The sequence below is a fragment of the Branchiostoma floridae genome, chromosome 5 (genome assembly GCF_000003815.2).
Source record: "Branchiostoma floridae strain S238N-H82 chromosome 5, Bfl_VNyyK, whole genome shotgun sequence".
NCBI lineage: Eukaryota > Metazoa > Chordata > Leptocardii > Amphioxiformes > Branchiostomatidae > Branchiostoma > Branchiostoma floridae.
The window spans coordinates 28,672,839-28,696,460 of NC_049983.1; the positions used below are offsets into that span (position 1 = coordinate 28,672,839).

General features: G+C 44.1%; 2 protein-coding genes across 2 annotated transcripts in view; one reads left to right on the forward strand and one right to left on the reverse strand.

Moving 5' to 3' along the window:
- LOC118416885 (creatine kinase, flagellar-like) overlaps nucleotides 1–23,622 on the reverse strand; it is a 778,750-nt gene that overhangs the window by 387,105 nt on the left and 368,023 nt on the right.
- Nucleotides 13,952–23,622, forward strand: part of LOC118416888 (uromodulin-like) — a 59,376-nt gene continuing 49,705 nt past the window's right edge. Inside the window, exon 1 of the mRNA XM_035822168.1 lies at nucleotides 13,952–14,033. Within this exon, the coding sequence (XP_035678061.1) occupies nucleotides 13,961–14,033 (73 nt within the window). The 5' untranslated portion in view covers nucleotides 13,952–13,960. The remainder of the gene's footprint in view (nucleotides 14,034–23,622) is intronic.

A 23,622-nucleotide genomic window follows, 5' to 3' on the forward strand; every position in this document is an offset into this window, starting at 1 on the left:
GCATAATGAAGTATCATAAAACTGGCCAAGGAGTTTATCCGGCCAACCTAATCTCCGGATTAACTTCAGGGCCCACAAGAGCCAGCTCTTCGGCACGAACTGTAACATACCCCGAGGAAATTCTGCCCCAGCCCCGCCTCCACGCCGAAGGCCCTCTTAGTTGGAATCAGTCAGGCGAAATCACCGGGATGAGCTTAGCTGGCCGGCGGGGATAGAAGCTCACCCTGCCGAGGACTCCCCGTCTGGAACCCCGGGGAATGGCTAGAAGGCTTGGTTAGGTGATAGGGTGGGTTTTAAGTTGAAAACTACATTTGTCCAGATTTGAGTTCGGCTTTCGGTTTAAATGGTTGAGGTGAATAAGTCTTCTCTGAATTCGTGTTTGTTAGTCGCATAAAATCAAACGCATCTGAAGTTTTGCTATATATGTGTCCATTATATCCGTTCGCGCGCGTGTGTCTGTGTGTATCTGTGTGTGTGTGATTATGTGTGAGTGTGTATGCGTGTGTTCATGTGTGTGTGTGTGCATGTGTGTTTGTGTGCATGCATGTATGTCTGTGTGACTGTGTGTATGTGTAAGTGTCTGTGCATGTCTGTGCATGTGTGTGCATGTGCATGTGTTTGTGTGTGTGTGTGCATGTGTGTGCATGTGTGTGTCCGTGTCTGCGTCTGTGCGTTTCTGTGTGTCGCTGTGGTCCATCGGTGGCTAAACGAAAACATAAACTTCAATCATAAATGTACGAAAGTCAGAAAATTTCCCTCTTGGTTAGTAGGCGGGGGCTGGGACCTGATTTTAGAAAATATTGTTTTCCTCAGGGAGTAACGTTTTTGTTGAGGCAAGGATTAAACTTTTGTTGGAACACGCAGGCCGGGCTAATCATGCTGACCATTCCATGCTTAGGCCTAGGTCCCAATTCCCAACGCGGGCCCGGCCAGGAAACTAAAAATATATCTCATGGTTTGTGACATGTTGTTAAAATTTGATGCGTCAACTATTGTGTTAGCTATTACATATACAAAAATATACTATAGTATACTATACTGTACTGTACTATACCATACTATCATAATAATACTAATGGTACTATACTTTTCGTTTCGTTTATTCGTTTATTCAGAAAAACAATCAGCATCGCAGTCAGTATAGAAACAAACTAAATATCAATGATTTTACAACTTGTGAATACAGAAATATATGTACAAACATTAATAAACAATTACAATACATAACGCAGAAACACCTAAAACAAAGTTGTACGTAATGCCTTACAGAGATCACCGAAAGTAAGGACAGGAACGCCATACACACTAAGTAACATTAAGATGATTCGTTATACAAGCGGATGGCCTGGTGTAGAAATGACCTTCTCAGTCTCTGTGTCCTGGCAGCTGGCACAGTAAGTGCAGTGCCGTTTCTCAATGCTAATCTATATCGGTTCTATAATTGTAAATCAAGTAATGTCGAGTCAGTTTTCTCCCAGATCACATTTGTTTAAAGAAGCATCGCGTCTCTTTAGTGCTGTTGGTTTGTGAGACTTGTAATAACATGACCTTGAATGTTTTCAACTGAAGAAATCCACGTTAAAAAAGATCTCACATGCTTGGTTGATTCTCGTTATGGTTCTAAAAGCGAATCTTTCACAACAATAGCGACATTATCACACACGAGCACCATCTTAACTCCGTTCTTGTTCAGCACACCTGGTTTTCAGCTCACCGAGCATTCGTATAGAACGCTCGGGCCTGCAATTACCTGGGGTCCTTGGTTGTCGTCACTGTCATTCTTTGTGGCTTAGAAATATGACCCTAAGAATTACGTTAGATTTGCCCTGAACTCGATGTTTCAACACAAACCAACGTTAAGATGAAGGAGGCAAACTTTTGCTACCCAGTTTTAACCTTCATTACCCCGGACTCAATAAAGGAGTGTATTTTTGTATTCTTCAATGCGTGGTATTAAAAGGGCAACGCCTGACTCGTTTACAAAAGGCGTTAACATCTATTCAAGTCTCATCTTTATAAGGTAGTGTAGGATTAACCTTGGTGCCACCCGATTTCCGCCGGGGCTCCTTGCCCTCGCTGCACCGATTTTCAGGGCACAGAATGCAAGGAGCCCGATAGAAGTTGGATGGTACGATAAAACTCACAGCCTGATGACATTTGTCGTAAAACTGTCTTACGGTTGCAAGCACGCCGTGCAGGTGTCGTACCAAATTCACCTATTTTGTTACGGAAAGGCTGTCTTAGACCCATACGGGCGGCTGGTTCTGTCACAGGCTGCTTATGATCCGTCGTAAGTCCGACGTCGAAGCTCAAGAATATCCGTAGTTTGAGAAAAGACTTTCCTTGATAAAGCATGGATACAATTGGCAGCGCTGTCAGTCCTTGACATTCAACTAAAATTGGATGAAATCCATGCAATTGAGTTGACTTGGCCTCGTGTTGCCCAATTAAAAACGCATAAAACAAGTAAATACTCGGTGTGACCAATTATAGTAAAATCGTCGTGTCTAGTGACAAAGATCTCTGAAGGATTAAACAAGGGTCAAAAAGTGTGTACTGCGTGACATTTTGCTAAGGGGAACACCTAAAGCTTGAAATGAGCAATTATCCATCTCGGTTACACCCATCCGGCGAGTTCATTCTTCAAACGCGCCAACGCCGAAGGCAGGTGATAAATGTGCCAAGTTCCAGACGAAAAATAAACTTAAATCGTATTTCACAAATGTCACAGACTATCTCTCTTAGATAGGGCGGGAGCTGATTTCTGAGCAGATAGTTTTTTCTCAGGGAGTAACTTCAAGTGTTGTTGAGCCAAGGATGAACTTTTGTTGGAACACCCAAGCCGGCTTAATCAAGCTGACCCTTCCATGCTTAGATTAGTTTCTGTATTGGGTGATTGACAGTCTTTGAAAGTGTCGCCTATGTTCAGATTATCTCAAAACAAACACTAGGCTTATCACAAAGCCCAACGTTGCCTTCCTTGCTGGCTAAAACAGATCACATGAATTTGAGTCACTCTCGAATAGCTTCATTGCAACCCAAATCGCTCAAAAGATGTAGATTTCGCGGCTGTTTGTACATATGAGGTGGTCATCTCGGATGAAATATTCTGAAGATCTCCGTTTTTTGCTGTTAAGATAGCAAAGATAGAAAGTTGTTAAGCAACAATTTGTGGTTTGTGAGGTTTCCACAACGAAAATTCGATGCGTCAACTATACTGTTGGAAAATATTACCTATACTATAAAATTCTATACTATACCTTACCATAATATCATTATAATATATTGTACTATACTAATTTGTATCGGTTCTATAATCTTTAATCAAGTAATGTCGAGCCAGTTTTTGCAAAATCATTTTTGTTTTAAGAAGCATCGCGTATCTTTAGTGCTTTTTGGTTTGTGATACAAGGAAAAAATGATCTCCAATGTTTTCATGTAAAGAAATCCAGGTTTCCAATGTTCTCACATGCTTTGTTGATTCTCATAATGATATCAAAAACGATCCTTTTCACAACGATAGCGGCATTATCACACACGAGCACCATCTTAACTCCCTTCTTGTTAAGCACACCTGGTTTCCGATTACCAAGCATTCGTATAGAACACTCGGGCCTGCATGTATCCGGGTACTGTGGAACATTCGGGCCTGCATGTACCTCGGGTACTGAGGAACATTCGGGCCTGCATGTACCTGGGGTACTGTGGAACACTCGGGCCTGCATGTACCTGGGGTACTGTGGAACACTCGGGCCTGCATGTACCTGGGGTACTGTGGAACATTCGGGCCTGCATGTACCTGGGGTACTGTGGAACATTCGGGCCTGCATGTACCTGTGGCCTGTGGAACATTCGGGCCTGTGTGTACCCGGGGTCCTGTTGAACATTCGGGCCTGTATGTACACGGGGTTCTGTGGAACATTTGGGCCTGTATGTACCCGGGGTCCTGTGGAACATTCGGGCCTGTATATACCTGTGGCCTGTGGAACACTCGGGTCTGCATGTACCCGGGAATGCTATGCATTCTTTGTTAAAGGCTACATCCACTGGGTACAGTCGTTTGAGGAGGTGGCGTATAGAGTTGCGGTAAGGGCGATATAATTTCAGTCAAACCGGAAGCGGGAAGTGCTCCATAATATTACCTTGTTGGTGGGCAAGAGTGCCCGGTTTCTGACATGCGGTCGATGCAGGTGTAAAGCTGGGTACGTATATATATGGCAGGCTTTCTACTGTGTTTGTTGCATGCATGACACTTGCATACATGCTAAGGAGAAAAACCAAATTAAGAAGAAAACGATTCGGTCACTCACGGAGAGGAAGCTTGTACCACATGCCAAATATAAGACCCTTATACAAAGTCCGCTAGTGCAGAGTCCCGTCTCTTCTGCGCATACTGCTTTACATGTACATCCTGCCCAGGAACAAATTAATGCTATGTAGCGCCTACCCTTCCCAAAACAACTATACTCAGCCGGTGTAGTCTTCAATAAAAAAGGCATAGCATTTTTCTTTGGCCATTCCTGTGCCACTAGGACTGTTTTTGACCGAGTATTCGAAATAGAATAGAGGATTCTATTTGTTTGATATGGCGTTCGGCTGGAAGGGTCCATTCTTTGTGGCTTAGAAATATGTCCCTTAGAATTACGTTCCCAGGTTAGAATAGTCATCTAAGATGAAGATGGTCCTGAGAACGACGCTTTAACACAAACCACCGTTAAGAAGAAGGACCCAATCTTTTGCTACCCAATTTAAGTTCTTCATTACCCCGGATTCAATGAAGGAGTGTGCTTTTTTGCATACTTCTATACCTGGTATCAAAAGACGACACCTAGAGCAACAAGTCAGGGTTTCTTGTGCGACTCTGACAATTCCTTCTTTCTTATGAGGTAAATTTTTAATACCTCAAGTCCCCCTTGCTTCAAGAGCTAAGTAACTAAAGAATCGGCATTTGAACCAAGGTTTGAACTGTTAATGAAATGAACGGCTTGAAACTTTTATTACAGATCTCGCATTCCCGCACATCAGCACTTGTTGTTTATGTTCCATGAGGCGTCCCATTGTTCCCGAGCCACAACAAGGAATAATAAACAAACAAACAAACAAGGATTGACTAATGCGTGACACTTGACCCTGAAGAAGGGACCAATTATCCATCTTGGTAACACCCATCCGACCCATTAAAAAGCGAATTTAAGTCCCAAAAGCGTCATGGCAGGTTAAATGCGCCAAGATTTATTCATGTCTATATTCATCTTGAAGACAGTTGGGCTGCGTCTTCAGTCATGTTTACTGATTGAGGTTATGAGCGAAGAGACTTCACCATAGAATGACACCTAATTCTGAACTGTGTAATCACTTAACGAAGTTTAAAAGGGACAGTTTTGAATTATTTGAATGGAATCTTCAGTAACACAAGGCCAGGTCCAGCCGTTTTCTAAATTAAATGCTTTCGTGCCAGTCATTGCGAATGAGATCGCTTCCCGAAACTTTGCCGTTGTTAACACCAACGCGCACGTGCCAGTCACCAGAGTTCCCACGATCGCGTCGGGGCGCGTTGTCTTTGATGATGAAATGCTGTAGATAATCATGACGCGCGTTGACAGGCACGACCGCGGCAGGCCGAACGTCTTTGTCTAGGAGAGCGTTCTGTCAATCAAAAACAAGCTCCCTCTGGCGTTTCCTCGAGCCACCGCGACAGGATGTCACACCAGCACATTTAAGAGGTATACCCACCTTAGTTCCAATGAATCGTGCCGATTGTTAATTACATGAATGAATCACACGGACAGAACCATCTTCCAAACTTTGCTCTTTGCACAGATCGTCTTGTTTGAGACACGCTCAAACACCAAACACGCACACACACTCATAAACACACATAAACGTTCCTGTGTATGCGTGATTGTGTTTATTTATTTATTTATTTGAATTCATCACACAGTGATTGGGAGGGCAAAACAGGTTCGAACAACCCTTACAAGTTGCCCTCCCTCACATAAGAATAACACCAGTACATACAAAACAATAACATACAAGCAACAACATCAATACATACAATACAGGTCATATATATATGGAAAGCATAATCTGGGTAGCACTATTTATAAAACTATTGCCTAGCGCGGCCTCAAAGCCACACATGAGCCACACCCACAAGAAGTGGACCAAGTGCAAGGTTGGTCAAGACTGTATTGTAAACTGAGTCTGTCATAGGCAGACTTTACCAACTTGTGCTTGAATGCTAACGCATCAGACTGATTGGCTGCTAGCTGTCCGATACAACGGAGGCCAGGAGCCAACAGGTTCCAGATTGTTACCAGTCTAGGAATGTAGGAGTGATGGAACGCTGAGGTCTCAGATCTAATAGGAGTAAGCATGAAGGATCTAACACTTCTAGTCGGCCTTGTGGGAAATGATACATATCTCTCCACAGTTGACCTCGATTTGACAAAAAGCAAAATGTCACACACCTCCCGCCTGTACGTGAGTGGTAGCAGTTGTAGTGCTGTCAGTCTTTCTTTGTAGGTTAAATCGGTAGACTGGGGGCTTAAAATGAATTTAGTGGCTCGGCGCTGCACTCCCTCTCTACTAAGGACATGAATTTCCTAGACTGGGGAGACCACAATGGAGAACAGTATTCTAGGATGCTTCTGACCAATGTGGTGTACAGTGCCTTACGGACATCAGTGTTAGCGTTAAAACCAATTGTGCGTTTGATGAAACCCAGGACGGAGTTCGCCTTAGCTACCATTTTAACAACGTGGTTGTCCCACAGCAGATCTGGCCGCACAATAACCACTAGGTCGTCCATACTTGTAACAGAGGCTACAACAGAGTCAGATATATGATATGTGTACAGGATTGGCTTCTTAGAACGGGTAAGACGTAACAGTTTGCATTTGGAAGGATGAAATGACATCTTCCATGTAAGACTCCATTTGTACATAGCAGTAATGTCATCTTGTAACTTAGAACAGTCGTTTGAGTTGCAGACCTCCTTAAAGCATTTGGAGTCATCTTCAAATAGAGCAACGGACGAGTGTTCAACTGTACAAGGTAAGTCATTAATATACAACAAGAAAAGCAAGGGTCCAAGGATAGAGCCCTGGGGAACTCCTGACGTTACAGGCAGCCACTCAGAGTGGAAACCTTCCACTACAACCCGCTGACGACGATTTGTGAGATATGAATCAAACCATGCTAGGAGATTACCACTGAAACCAAACATTTGCATTTTATGTACCAGAAGAGTGTGGGAGACAGAGTCAAATGCCTTGGCAAAGTCAAGGAATAACATATCGACCTGTCCCCCTCTGTCGAGTATGGACCCTACTTGGTGGTAAGTCTCCAAAAGTTGGGTTGTAGTGGATCGGCCAGGAGTAAACCCGGGTTGGAAATCGCAAATAGACCCTCGTAGTACAGGAAACACAGTATCATACAGGCAGCGTTCCATGACTTTACTAACTAATGATAATAGGGAGACTGGTCTGTAGTTGGCCACATGTGTGTGTGTGTATGTGTATGTGCGCGCGCGCGTGTGTGTGTGTGTGTGTGTGCGTTTGTATGTGTGTTGTGCGTGCGTGTGTATGTGTGTGTGTGTGTTGTGCGTGCGCGCGTGTGTGCTATACCAACGATACGAAGCAGGCGAACCAGATCCCCACAATGAAACAAAGATCGTATGATATCTACAAATTTCTTGCCAGACACTATACGAGAAGTCACGATCGTTAATACGATCCTTAAGAGTCGATGAATGGACGTTGGGTTACTATGGCAGGATGGTTAGGAGAATTTGTATATAAAGCATTTACTTTTTCTATAGCATCGCATCAAAGTCAATATCTATCGTCATGATCTCTTCATCGTCCATGTCTCCAAGTTCACCTGTTGTTTTTGGTGATTTTCTCGAAGTACATTACAATACAATAATATCATCATAGTTATAGGGGTATAACCTGGAAACAAAATTTATTTTGATGATTTACTATCTATATATTGGTTGAGATATTATTTCTGCTTTTATTTCGATTTAGGCTTATATCACACACGTTCCCATGATTAAGGTGATTAGTTCATTATTGCTTCACTGCTTGGTGCTACACTGTTGGTACATTTGAATCCATTATGTTTGTATGTATGTATGTATGTTTATATGTTTATATGTATAACTCTTTGGTGACAAAAGGAAACAAAGATCCATCACAAATACACATGACATGCTAGGGATATTCCTTCTTGGCGTGCATCGGGGTTAGGTCATGGTTATGGATGATTGGCATTCTTTAAAAGAGCCTCTTGTGTTACGATTACCGCAAAAAACACTGGGCTAAACTGTTAACACAAGGCCCAACTTTAGATTCTAGCTGTCTTTAAACCTGACTTTGCCTTCTCGCCGCCAAAGTCTTTTAACCTCTGTAACAGGAGTACAGCAGATCACACAAATCAATCAATCCCAATGCGAGATTCTATCACCAGGCCAATCGGTAAAAGATGACATGGCTCTTTTAGTGTAAAGGGGAAACATCTCAGATGGTAATGTCATCATCATCATTTGTCATCAAATGGAATATTCAGTTAAAAACATCCATGTAAGAATTCATTTAATGAGCCTAGTTTCTTTACTGGAACAATGCTATACTATACTTTACTATCTTATGTTATGCTACTGTGTTTGTATTGGTTCTATAATCATGTATGAATGCTTTTGTGATGTATCACCAATTAATGTGGGAATTTTTTGCTACAAAATCACATTTGATGAAAGAGAAAATGTGTCTCTTTAGTTCTTGTTTTCCTTCAGAACAATAACTGGACAATGTGTAACATTTTCGACAAAAGAAACCAATTTTTTTACCAATCTTCGCTTGGATGATTCTAATAAAGATTAGGCTAAGCTTGCTCACAACAATAGCACCATTATCACACACAAACGTCCCTCTCATCCTGGCCACCCCGCGGGTCTCACATGTGACCTTTGACTCCCCTGTTGATGAATGGAGACTTGTTCTGTGCACCTGGCTTCTGAGCTTTTCGTTTGGATAATGACCTCTGCGCGAACCCTCTCGGTTGGCTAGTGGAAAAGTGCGTCTAGCTACGGATCGAGGATGATGATAGGGAATTTTGTATATTTCGGATATCTGATAAAAAGATTCTGAAGCAACGGATGGAGAAAATGCCTCTTTTAAACACGCCGTTTAGAAACATTCAAGAATTAAAGAACCACATCAGGGCCTCCACCTTAAATACTACTTGTATGAGCTTCAGTAACTAAGGCCAGGTGGATTTGATTATATAGATAGATAACATCCTCTGGGAACCCAAAAACTGATAAGAGGGTGCAAAAAAAATAACAAAAAAATGTTCCCATCATCCCTGCTGCCCCTATCCTTCCCATCATCCCTGCTGTCCCTATCCTTCCCATCATCCCTAATGCCCCTACCCTTCCCATCATCCCTGCTGTCCCTACCCTTCCCATCATCCCTGCTGTCCCTACCCTTCCCATCATCCCTGCTGTCCCTACCCTTCCCATCATCCCTGCTGTCTCTACCCTTCCCATCATCCCTGCTGTCCCTACCCTTTCTATCATCCCTGCTGTCTCGTACCCTTCCCATCATCCCTGCTGTCCCTACCCTTCCCATCATCCCAGAGGATGTTATCCATAGAATTTACTTGCTGTGGCCTTGTGTAAAAGGTTGATTTCTAGAATGGATTTAGGGACAGGTGTATTATTACATTGTAGATCAACAAGTATCATACATACCGTATCACACATACCGTGGCAAAATAAAAATCCATGTCAATGTTTAGAAACGGGCAGGGCAGTGTAGTGGAGCACAGGAAGAGTATCTACAATATCCTTTAGACGCAGAACATTGCGGAAATTAACAAGTAGGGAAAGTGGGCCGACTAGAGGTGCTCTACTGGCCAGTTGGACCTTCTACGGTCAGCTGATTCCTCCTGCGAAGCAGCACCCCTTATTGTGGCCAGTTTCTGCTTCTTCCGACCTTCGTGAGAGCCTGATAGAGGCTAGCAGACGCCTACTGCACAGCTGCTAGAGGGGACAATGATGTCACTCGGATCTGTCATCTTTAGTTGGTGTGATTTATCGTTTTGCGGGGGAGGAGTCAGGCAGCCAGGCTAGAAAAGGCGCCCAGATCTGCGGCTTGCGGCAGACCACGGAGCGGATCCAGCTCAGAGACGTCCCTGCACCGAAGTCTTCATCAACCGCCGCCGGACCTGCGCACGACTCAGTCGGGAGGACCGACACTCGTCCGAGAAGCGCCCGTCGCACCGTTGCCAGCACTGTCTGTACCCGACCCTCGTCAGGAAAGTCAAGCAACTGACAACTGTGAGTAAGGACAGTGTGCCGCGACGTCTTATGTTTTCTATCGACACTGTTTTTTCGTGGTTATTTTCAATATGTTCTTACATGTGGATTTTGATTTCATCGTGCTCATACCTACTTCTGCTTCTTTCGTGGTTTAGATGTACCGTACTAGGGTACCACACCATCCTCTTTTCTATCAAGATTTTTTTTCATTTGGTTTTACATCCTTGATCCAGTGAATATACAATGTTTGAGCAAAATTTTATCTCAGATTGAAGTGTGTCCAAGCCTGTTGTCTGTCTGGACTGCGTAGCCCTATATGGCGCAACATACGATGCATGTAGAGACGCCGCGTTTTTCTCGTGAAGCACGTTAAATTTTGATAAGCGAAGCAGCGCTAGACGCTAGACCGTGGGTTCATCGCGTTCTGCTGTCAACGAACAGATCGAGCCTCGACGAATTTCCCATAGACGACGTCTGTGTCCGGCTCTAATCTCTGCATTTTTTGTTTATTGAAAACGCGATCAAAGATGGTCTGGCACTACAGAATGACGTAACATCCACCGATTGGCTGTGGCCACATTGCGTCCCAACCGGGAGAAAACGTATCTCGACGGCTGACCATAGCCGACTCCATGGTGAGTTGTTCCCTTAGCTTTACGTACTGACCGGGAGAAGACGGTCGACGGACGGCTGTGCGGGACGCGTCGCGGCTTGCTGTTCCGCCAACTCAAAGCCATAGAGGACGTGCCGAGACGGTGGTCTACACGGTCGACGGACGGCTGTGCGGGGCGCGTCGCGGCTTGCTGTTCCGCCAACCCATAGAAGACGTGCCGAGACGGTGGTCTACACGGTCGACGGACGGCTGTATGGGACGCGTCGCGGCTTGCTGTTCCGCCAACCCATAGAAGACGTGCCGAGACGGTGGTCTACACGGTAAACGGACGGCTGTGTGGGGCGCGTCGCGGCTTGCTGTTCCACCAACCCAAAGCCATAGAAGACGTGCCGAGACGGTGGTCTACACGGTCGACGGACGGCTGTGCGGGGCGCGTCGCGGCTTGCTGTACCGACAACCCATAGAGGACGTGCCGAGACTGTGGTCTACACGGTCGACGGACGGCTGTGTGGGGCACGTCGCGGCTTGCTGTTCCGCCAACCCATAGAAGACGTGCCGAGACGGTGGTCTACACGGTAAACGGACGGCTGTGTGGGGCGCGTCGCGGCTTGCTGTTCCACCAATCCAAAGCCATAGAAGACGTGCCGAGACGGTGGTCTACACGGTCGACGGACGTCTGTGCGGGACGCGTCGCGGCTTGCTGTTCCGCCAACCAAAAGCCATAGAAGACGTGCCGAGACGGTGGTCTACACGGTCGACGGACGGCTGTATGGGGCGCGTCGCGGCTTGCTGTTCCGCAAACCCAAAGCCATAGAAGACGTGCCGAGACGGTGGTCTACACGGTCGACGGACGTCTGTGCGGGGCGCGTCGCGGCTTGCTGTTCCGCCAACCCAAAGCCATAGAAGACGTGCCGAGACGGTGGTCTACACGGTCGACGGACGTCTGTGCGGGGCGCGTCGCGGCTTGCTGTTCCGCCAACCCAAAGCCATAGAAGACGTGCCGAGATGGTGGTCTGCACGGTCGATGGACGGCTGTGCGGGGCGCGTCGCGGCTTGCTGTTCCGACAACCTATAGAGGACGTGCCGAGACGGTGGTCTACACGGTCGACGGACGGCTGTGTGGGGCGCGTCGCGGCTTGCTGTTCTGCCAACCCATAGAAGACGTGCCGAGACGTTGGTCTACACGGTCGACGGACGGCTGTATGGGGCGCGTCGCGGCTTGCTGTTCCGCCAACCCATAGAAGACGTGCCGAGACGGTGGTCTACACGGTAAACGGACGGTTGAGGCGCGTCGCGGCTTGCTGTTCCGCCAACCCATAGAGGACGTGCCGAGATGGTGGTCTGCACGGTAAACGGACGGCTGTGCGGGGCGCGTCGCGGCTTGCTGTTCCGCCAACCCATAGAGGACGTGCCGAGACGGTGGTCTACACGGTAAACGGACGATTGAGGCGCGTCGCGGCTTGCTGTATCTATTAGAGCAAAGAAAATGTTGCCTCTCAAAATAATTGGCCGTTGACGTATTGAGATCTAGTCCATGCTTGTCTTTTTGAATCTGGAATGGGTGATTACTTTGTTATGCTATCTTTGTGTTGTCACATGTACGTACCAAACTAACATGTTACCAAATAGTTTGTTTTAGGGTGTTGGTGCGCTTGCGTTTTTGTCTATTTTCCGCATACCGCATAAATCTTTACGGCTTTTGATAGGCCTGATAGGTGTTGAAAAATCAAGAAAAATGATCAGATTATGGCCCCCTAGCGGTGTACCCTGGTACTGTAGATGGGCTTCCAGTTTTTATATGTCGCGTTCTTGGCAAGGTTCAGTACTGTATTGTCGGGAGTTTTCAAAGGCAGAAAACTTTGAGCTCTATTCACTGGCATTTATTTGTTAATTCGCTTGTTTTGTAGACTTTGAAAACGTATTACGCAAATGCAGTTGTATTTTCATTTTTGCCCATTGCAATGTCTTACACCCCTTTCCACTACTTTGACTTCTGAGGAACAAACATTTGACAGGTCGCGCAGCGAATGTCATAGATAAAAAATGTTTTTGTTTTTTATGTTCTGTATGTTTCTCTGTCTTCTAAATAATACCTCATACCACGTGCAGAATATTTAATTTGGTCACTTAAGTAATTTTGGTTCCCCCTTGATTGCTCAACTTGGATCGCTTGGCTCGCCGGAGAGTATTCCTTTCAGACTTTGTACAAAATGGAATGGAACTTCTGTGTGCTACTGTCAGTCAGTAACTTCCCTGCATCCACAGTGTAAAGCATGGTTCAGCCGTGTAGAAGTAGGAGACGTGTCGCTGAGAACATGCCCGGCGGCGAAAGCTTATTGACTCCTGATGTTTGCGGTTAAAAGCGGGGGCATGACATAAGACTTTTCTTTCAAACAGGTCGGAGCCAAAAAGGGTGGGACATTTCGTACGGTGCATGTTATGTTTTCATATTTCTAGGATCACAGGGATTTGACGTGTCCCAGGGATATGTTATGTCGGCAGAATTCTGTAGAGTCCTGACATGTTTACTTGTTCGTGCGCGTGCGTACGCGTGCCAGGGCGCGTGCGATATAGCTATTTTGGGCCGGGCGCCTGAGGGCTGCTGGTTTGAAAAACGACGAGGCAGATGTTTCTGCACTGATGCAAAGTTTGAACCTTTTAAACTACTAGTTGCTAATGACCAAGACAACATGGCGGTGCACAGCGACTTCTCTCCAAGCAGATATTCCACTTCGGATATTTTTTTAACGTTTTGTTAGGTGTTGTTATCTGGCTTTCTATTTTGTACCGTTTGCTTTATGGCTCGCGCTTTTTGGATTGCGCTCTGAGGCGGTTCACAATCTAAGAGAGATTCTCTGGAAACTGCAGCACTGGAAGCGTGTACTGAGCTGAAAATCCAGCAGCTTAAGGGTTAATTTGTCTGTCAATCATGCTGCTTTTGCTGAATATGAACATTTTCCCAATCGCCTGTTGCTCAATCCCCCTCCTGTTGACTTTATTCCAGGTGAGAACACACGATGGGCCCACGAGTGGCCGTACCCGTGGGGCTGCTGGTTCTACTCGCTCTCGCTGCGGGCGGGACGGCTCAAGGTAAGATTTTTTGACATGATAATTTCATACTTTCTAACATAGTCAACATTACTGTTTATGCAGCTTACAATTTTCAACAGCCAAGCCTAGGGAAACTATGATTATGATAGTGTTTCCGATTATGCTCCATGCCAAACGGCGATACGTGCTTTTAACTTGGCTTTGTGGAAATTGACTGAAAACAGGCCGTGGGTGGAGTTTAGGAAACAGTGCATGATGGGAAGGGGGTGAGTGGAGGTCATGAAACCACTAGTGCATGATGGGACGGCATTGGGTGGAGTTAAGGTTCCGGTTCGGAATTTCAAGTGACCAGATATCTAAATAGCCCCTAAGAATAAGACGCAAATCAGAGGTTGTCTCTATAGTTTTGGCTCCAGATTTTCCGGCTATCGCTTTAGCAATGTATAATCTTTTATACATCTCCAAATGCTTGTTGTTCGTAGCGTTTTATGGTATCGGAGATTTGATCGTGCGGCGAACACTTCCTGGTATTAGTGCGCGCGATAGCGGTAAAGCGTTTCGTCGCCTGATTACCTAGATCGTGCGTTCTATGTGTGTTATGGGTGTTTTAGCGCCATCGGAGCTCACGGAAAACCTATCGGATAACTTTTTTTCCATTTTACTGAGTATACAGAAGAAGTCTTGACCTTCATTGCCATATTAGTCGTTATCCCAGGAAAACTCATTTTTACCGTGTAGCGGCCTGTAAAGAATGGCCCCAAATTACCACTTTTTGGATGAAAAGCTTATATTTTTGCATTTTCGATGGTTTTTACCAAAAATAACATTTCTACAAAAAAATGTCAAATGAGTCTGTCGGTCAGCGACAAAGGACTTTTTTCTATCGGAAACATCAAATTGTCCGAAAAACGATGTTTTGAGAAGCGCCAGTGCTTTTCTCAGAGGCAGTCAAATCGGGCCCGAATCGTAAAAAAACCGAAGAACCGGAAACTTTAGTTAACACTGCATGATGGGAAGGCGGGTGGGTGGAGTTTAGGAAACACTGCATGATGGGAAGGCGGGTGGGTGGAGGTCAGGCAGGTTATTTCCAAAAGATCTCCGAGGATGAACTGAACTGAGTTACCTGACATCCAAGGAAAGTTTTTGATGAAACTGAATAAACTCTTAACAAAGAATTCTTTAAAAAGTATCATTTTTCCTGTCAATTACGGCAGATCATCTGCAAAAGATAACCTTTCCGGCTCCACGAAGCGCCAGTAACTACGCCAGACTGGGGACAACATTGGATCAGGACTTAAGCAGTTTTACTTTATGTCTGCACATGCGCACCGACATGAGCTCCACCAGTCAAGTAGGTATGGTCAGCTATGCTGTACCAGAACATCACAATGAGCTACTCATCTTCAATGCAGGAAGGGGCATAAGCCAAGTAAGTTGTCAATCACAAACGTCTGTTAACTAAGTCACCACTTATCTTTTATTTCTAAATACTAGTTTAGCAATATATGGTGTAATTTCCGCAAGATAACTGCCAATGCCTTTGAAACATATTTTCCAGTTGTTCGTACAAGGTAAAGTAGCTGCCCTTGGTGCCTTGCCTGTTTGGGATGGTGAGAGGCATGAAGTATGTGTCACCTGGCGCAGCACCGATGGAGCCTGGCAGATCTTCACTGACGGCACTCTAAAGAAGTCCGGCTCGGGGCTGAACGTAGGAGGAAAAGTGCGTAGTGGTGGAACATGGATCCTTGGACAGGATCAAGACAAAGTTGGGGGAAGGTTTGACACGAATCAAGCCTTCAGCGGAGAACTGTCACAGGTGAACCTCTGGGACCGCGTGCTGACTGCAGCTGAGATAGGGACAGACTCCTGTGGTCACCATGGCAACGCGATTGACTGGGAAACCACTTGCATAGAGGTTTTTGGACTGGCCACTACTGCTGAATATCGCTGCGGTAAGTACAGTAGTCAACTTATTACCTTCATGGAGGTTATATTTTCTGTTATGTGTCTCTGTCTGTGAACAAGATTACTCAAGAACGGCTGGATGGATTGGTTTCATTCTTGTTGTGTAGGTGGGGTGTGATGAAAGCTCGAATCGATGAGATTTTGGGCGCCGTCTCTGTCGTTAAAATTGATGTAATAATATCAGAAATCACCCCCATATTTGAGATATATTGGAACAGGCATTGTGCTTTATGTGTTTGTTAGTGGGCTCAGCTCGGAGCAGATAGTGAGGTGATTTCTATGACAGCTGTTTGGGAACCCCAATTTTTTTTTGATATGATAACTAGTTTTATTTATGCTTAGGACTGTTTGAAATATTTGTAACAGTTGGCACATTAGAGCCCCTGTTTGCCCAGCCCAACATTTTAGAACATCTGTTTTGGGCCCATGGGAGGCGGACAATTTTGATTGTGATAATAAATTGCATGTATGTACTTGTGTGTTTGGGGACACAGTGTGTGTTGTTAGATGTTTTATGGTGCGCCTTGCGTTACGCGGATGTTTCGTTAGTATGTAATTGGATGTATTACATATCTATTATGTGGATGTGTTAGGTAATCCCTTATCTGTGTGTGTGTGTGTCTGTGTGTAAACAAGATAACTCAAGAACGGTTGGGTGGATTGATTTCATACTTGGTGTGTTAGTGGGGTGTGATGAAAGCTGAAAATGATTAGATTTTCGCCCCCCTAGCGGCTTCCCTCGGTACTGCAGTGCAACTTCCGGTTTTGCTATCTCGTGCTCTGATTTTTGAGTATTAGATAGCTCTTGTGCTCAGGAATAAGTGACATAAGTTTGGGCCCCCTAGCGGCTAGTTTTGGTATAGCAGGGGCATTTTTGTCAAACGATTCTGAAGACGATAACTCAAGAAAGGAACAACGGATTTTTATGATTTTTGATATGTAGGTACCTTAGACAATGTTGTACAAAATAAAATACTAATTATGCAAAATAGGAGCACATTTGCATAATTAATGAGAATATTCTATCACAGCAGTTTTTTCTATGTATCTCTTGTCCCGGACGTGATATCTGTATCTGTATCTACATAACACACCAGCTGTGATATGATCTTGACATTTGAGTAGTAGATAGCTTTTAGTGTCATAAAAAAGTGGGGCAAGTTTCAGCCCCCTAACAGTTAATTTCGGAACTGCAGGGGCGTTTTGTCAAGACATTCCAAAGAGGATAACTGCAAAAAGGATTGATGGATTGGCATCATATTAGGCATGCAGATACCTTAAGCAAAGATGTTCATAATGATATACATGTTATGCAAATGAGGACTTAATTTGCATAATTAATGAGGAAATTGTATAATTCCATTGTTTTCAATAACTAGACTGCAATAAATGTAACACATGTTGATTATGACAGGTGGAATATAAGCAGATACTAAATATGGTAATGAGGAACTTATTTGCATGGTTTATGTCAAAATTGCAAAACCACTTTATGTTTAATGATGGGGATTTTATTATTGTGACATGTATACGTTAGTCAATGATGAACAACACCATGCATAAATTATGTTAATGTATAGAATTGCATGGAATTTTCAAAAGCTCTATATATTTCATGGAGGTATGAGGTCGCCGAACTCTACTTGGTTATGTTTTCAGTTGCCATGGTGTAGTGGCTATGCTGTGGGTCTGTATGTATGTCAACAGCACTACAAAGCAATCTATGATGTTGCAAATATAGCATGAAAAAGCCGGGTGTAACACAGATTTCTATAGACGCTGACCATTCTTGTATGGGGGCTGAATTTGAGAGAATCCAAGTTTGGGGCGGGGTGACGTTATTGAAGGTTCCGGTTCGGACTTTCGTAGTCCTAAGAATAAGACGCAAATCAGAGGTTGTCTCTATAGTTTTGGCTCCAGATTTTCCGGCTATCGCTTTAGCAATGTATAAACTTTTATACGTCTCCAAATGCTCGTTTTTCGTAGCGTTTTATGGTGTCGGAGATTTGATCGTGCGGCGAACACTTCCCGGGTATTCATCAGTGCGCGGTAGCGGTAAAGCGTTTCGTCGCCTGATTACCCAGATCGTGCGTTCTATGTGTGTTATGGGTGTTTTAGCGGAATCGGAGCTCGCGGAAGACGTATCCTGTAACTTTTTCTTCCTTTTTTACTCAGTATACAGAAAAATTCTTGACCTTTATTGCGATATTAGTCATTATCCCAGAAAAACTTTTTTTCTGTGTAGCGGCTGTAAAGAATGGCCCCAAATTAATAATTTTGGGGTGAAAATTGTATCTTTTTATGGTTTTTACCAAAAATAATATTTCTACAGAAAATGTCAAATGAGTCTGTCGGACAGCGACAAGGCACCCTTTCCTATCGGAGACATTGAACTGTCCGAAAAACGATGTTTTGAGAAGCGCTAGCGCTTTTCTCAGAGACAGTCAAACCGGCCCCGAATCGTGAAAAAAACCAAACCGACATCTCAAGGAAACACTGCATGATGGGTTGGCAGATAAGTGGAGATTATGAAACACTGCATGATGGGTAGGCAGATGAGTGGAGGTTAGGAAGCACTGCATGATGGGTAGGCGGGTGGGAGGAGGTACAGTCGAACCGCAGGTCATTCTAACAATTTTGAACGCCTTATTCTTTTAGATACGGCGTGCGCAGCGTCCCGAGTAGACGCAGTGGCATGGGTGTAAACAACTTTCAATAGTTTATTGTCAGGCACCAATACCCATAAGGACAGACAATTAGACGATACATTTAAAAACAACAACAATCCAGTACATAAAATCAAAAGGCAGGAAGGATTTACACTCGTGCACGTGGTCTGTGTACTTGACCGTAGCTCTTCCAGAACATACTTGTAGTAATAGCATCGATAACACAACTGTCTGTGTGCAAGAAAAAGACCCCAGATCTGTATAATGTTGGAACTTTTTCACATCTGCCGGTAGTGCTCACTACAACCATGCAGATATTCCGTTCATTGCAAACTGATAGCGGACGCTGTGGCTTACGAAACATTAGCGTTTTTTGGTCCGTTGTTTGTGCTTGCCATGTCTATTTTAAAGTTCACCTTGATCCCATTAGTTAACCCAACAGTGTGATAGTCTATTTCTTCACCTTTAAATTGATTTTAAAGTTCCTGGTTGTTAATTTGTGGAGAAACGGGTTTTTCCAAAAATTATGTAATTACAATAACAACGTGTAAAATTTTCTGACGTCTTTCCTTGAATGAGAAACCGCACACACTGACCTCACAAGACTTGACAAAACTTATAGTGTATTGGTATTGTTATACTTGCACATATGAATCCAACTTATTTCGGTTTCTAGATAATGTCCGTCTCACTTGAAAGGATTTCATAACATCTATGATTGTGTCGGCAAGACCTAAGCCGTATGAAAGTGTTATGAACTCCTGCAACCTGACATCCCGAGGATTTGATGGAACCAAATAAACTCTTAACAAATATATATCGTTTTTGTCCTGTCAACTACGGCAGGTTATGTGCAAAAGATAACATTTCCGGCTCCACGAAGCGCCAGTAACTACGCCAAGCTGGGGACAACATTGGATCAGGACTTGGGAAGTTTTACTTTATGTCTGCAAATGCGCACCGACATGAGATCCACGACTAAAGCAGGTCTGGTCAGCTATGCTGTACAAGGACAAGGACAAGCCAATGAGCTACTCGTTTTTACTAATGGAGGGAGCGAATTCCATGTAAGTAGTCAATCACAAACCCCTGCTATCTAACTCCCCTCTCATATTGTATTTGTCAACACTAATCTAGCATCATATGCTGTAATTTCAAAGATAACAGCCAGTGGTCATGAAATATATTTTCTCACATTTATATATATTTTCCAGTATTGGGTTGGAGGTAAGCGGATTGCCTTTGGTGCCTTGCCTGTTTGGGACGGCGAGAGGCATGAAGTATGTGTCACCTGGCGCAGCACCGGTGGAGCCTGGCAGGTCTACACTGACGGCGTTCTTCAGGATTCCGGCTGGGGGCTGAACGTAGGAGGAAAAGTGCGCAGTGGTGGGACATGGATCCTTGGACAGGATCAAGACACAGTTGGGGGAGGGTTCGACCCGAATCAAGCGTTCAGCGGAGAACTGTCACAGGTGAACCTCTGGGACCGCGTGCTGACTGCAGCTGAGATAGGGACAGACGTCTGTGGTCAACATGGCAACGTGATTGACTGGGAAACCACTGCCATCAATGTTTTTGGACGGGCCACTAGTGCTAAATATCGCTGCAGTAAGTACCGTACCCAACTTATTACCTTTGCCAAGAAGGTTTATGTTTTCGGTTGCCATGGTGTAGTGGCTATGCTGTGGGTCTGTATGTATGTCAACAGCACTACAAGGCACTTTAAGGAACGCCAAGACAAGTTTGGAGAGGGTTAAACTTATTCAATTGCAAGGTACTTAAGGTTTGGAGCGGGGTGACGCTTATTCAAGGAAACACTGCATGCTGGGAAGGCAGGTGGGTGGAGGTTAGGAAACACTGCATGATGGAAAGGCAGGTGAGTGTAGGTACAGTCAAACCGCAGATGATTGTAGAACGCCTTATGCTCTTAGATACGACGTGCGCTGCGTCAGGATTTGACGCTGTTGCATAGGTGGCAACTGTCTGTTGTTCAATAAAACTGACCTCAGACCTGCATAATGTTTATGCGTTTTCACACCTGCCAGTTTTGCCCACTACAACTCTGTAGGTATCTCGTGCATTGCAAAGTGACAGCGAACGCTGTGGCTTTGAAAACACGTCATTTTGTGTTAATTTATCTGTGTTGATCTTTTGATACAGTTCACTTTGATCACATTAATTAACCTCACAGAGTGATAGGCCTTTTCCTGACGACTTGAAATTGATACCAAAGTCCCCGGGTTAATTTCATGAGCAAAGGGAATTTATATAACAACATGTCAAATTTTCCGGCGTCTTTTTTCCAATGAGAAACTGCACACACTGACATTTCTCTATACTTGACAAAACCCAGACAAAGTACTTGCACAGGAATCAAACTTGTTCCTGCTTCTGGATGATACCCGTCCTATTCCAAACGGTTTCATAAAAGAGACGGCAAGACCTGATCCCTTACTTTTATGAACTCCTGCAACCTGACATTCAGAGGAAAGTATTTGATGGAACTGAATAAACTCTTAACAAAGATGCATCGTTTTTATTTCAACTACGGCAGGTTATCTGCAAAAGATAACCTTTCCGGCTCCACGAAGCGCCAGTAACTACGCCAAGCTGGGGACAACATTGGATCAGGACTTGGGAAGTTTTACTTTATGTCTGCAAATGCGCACCGACATGAGATCCACGACTAAAGCAGGTCTGGTCAGCTATGCTGTACAAGGACAAGCCAATGAGCTACTCGTCTTTACTAATGGAGGGAGCGAATTCCATGTAAGTAGTCAATCACAAACCCCTGCTATCTAACTCCCCACTCATATTTTATTTGTCAACACTTATCTAGCATCATATGCTGTATTTTCAAAGATAACAGTTAATTCCCATGAAATATATTTTCCAGTATTGGGTTGGAGGTAAGCGGATTGCCTTTGGTGCCTTGCCTGTTTGGGACGGCGAGAGGCATGAAGTATGTGTCACCTGGCGCAGCACCGGTGGGGCCTGGCAGGTCTACACTGACGGCGTTCTTCAGGCTTCAGGCACGGGGCTGAAAGCAGGAGGAAAAGTGCGCAGTGGTGGGACATGGATCCTTGGACAGGAGCAAGACACAGTTGGGGGAGGGTTCGACCCGAATCAAGCGTTCAGCGGAGAACTGTCACAGGTGAACCTCTGGGACCGCGTGCTGACTGCAGCTGAGATCGGGACAGACGTCTGTGGTCAACATGGCAACGTGATTGACTGGGAAACCACTGACATCAATGTTTTTGGACGGGCCACTAGTGCTAAATATCGCTGCCGTAAGTACCGTACCCAACTTATTACCTTTGCCAAGAAGGTTTATGTTTTCAGTTGCCATGGTGTAGTGGCTATGCTGTGGGTCTGTATGTATGTCAACAGCACTACAAGGCACTTTACACTACAAGGTGCATAAATGTGAAAATTATGTGAATTTTCTGGAAAATTCTATGAAAATGTGATATGATGTGATATTATGTGAAACATTTTGAGGTTCAATAGCATCACATTTTATCATATAAGTTGACATATAATCACATAAAATAACATTCACGTCACATTTCTGAGGGGAGGCACAGAAATTGAGCTTTATGTGAAAAAAGTGTTATAAGTTTACATCACATTTTTTCACATTTCCCCAAAACGGTCTTAAAGAATCACATTCTGAAATGTAAAAATATGTTACCTAATGTTACATTGGTTGTGCAGCCATTATGTGAAATAATGTGACTGTCGATACACGTCTCGACCGGCTATACTTATGTGATTTTTATGTGAAAAGGGCTCTTGATGAAAATGTGAAATAATGTTAAATTGAATCACATTCTATGAAACGTGACTTCATGTTAAACTTATGTGAAATGCGGCCAGCTACCAAATGTGAAAACATGTGAAGACAACTGGCATGCTGAGAAATGTGAATTTAATGTGATGTTCACAAACTTGCAAGATGTGAAAAAATGTGACAGGATATCACATTTTTTATATGTGAAACTAATGTGATTTCCACTTATATAAGATATGAAGTAATGTGATTTGGCAGGCTATGTAAAGGTAAGTGTGCTAAAGTTGATGTATAAAGCCCCTATTTTATAACATTTGCCTCCTGGCAACAAGCCGACCGACGAATACTTATGTACAACTTTAAAGGGCAGTCCACTCCAGAAGCGAGTGTTATTTTCTGACTTCACACGTTCAATAAAAAAGCTGCCTTTTTTATTCCACACCGCTCTTCTCCCTTTTATGGGCTAGATATTTGTGGAAATTCTTACAATATTCGTTTTATTAAAGCTATACAAAGCCTTGGGCAAAGTCATTATCTATCGTTCAGTCAAAACAAAAGGTGTGGACCCCTCCCCTCGCGCGCGACTGCTATGTTACTGATTATCTAACTTACAAGTGAAAGCACCGAATTTCATGACCATGCACTTATGGTCGTCCGTTGTGTATCACTTCCAGCTCTTCCTTTGTGTACCACCAAACAGTTGAGATTTAAGAAGTTACTGATCTACTAATTAAACCTTACCGACCCAGTTTGTAAAACCGTCCTGTTCAAAATATTTTGTGTAAGCATTACGGCCAACTAAAATTAGAAATTCTCGTCAGTACTATTTTAAAAAGCCAAATTGATATGTCAACAAGTGACCCTACTGGATAGACAACAAAGGAAATAGTGAACCAGTTATCATGGGAATAGTTGTGTTTGTGCCGAGGTCAGATTTAACTCAATGGAGGACTCTCGTCCTTATTGATTTGCTTAATAGCAATTACAAGCGAAAGGCACACAAGCCAGCAATGAAATCAACAAGAACGTGCTTTATATTTAAGCAGAAGCGGACATACACTGGAGTTTGGAATAAATTTTTTTCTAACATGGACATGCTAAACGCCTCTAAGAAAGCTAATGGATCAAGTACATGTATATGGACAGGCGTCACTAATATGGGAAATGAGGTCAAACTAGTCATGTACGTACTCGGGATCGA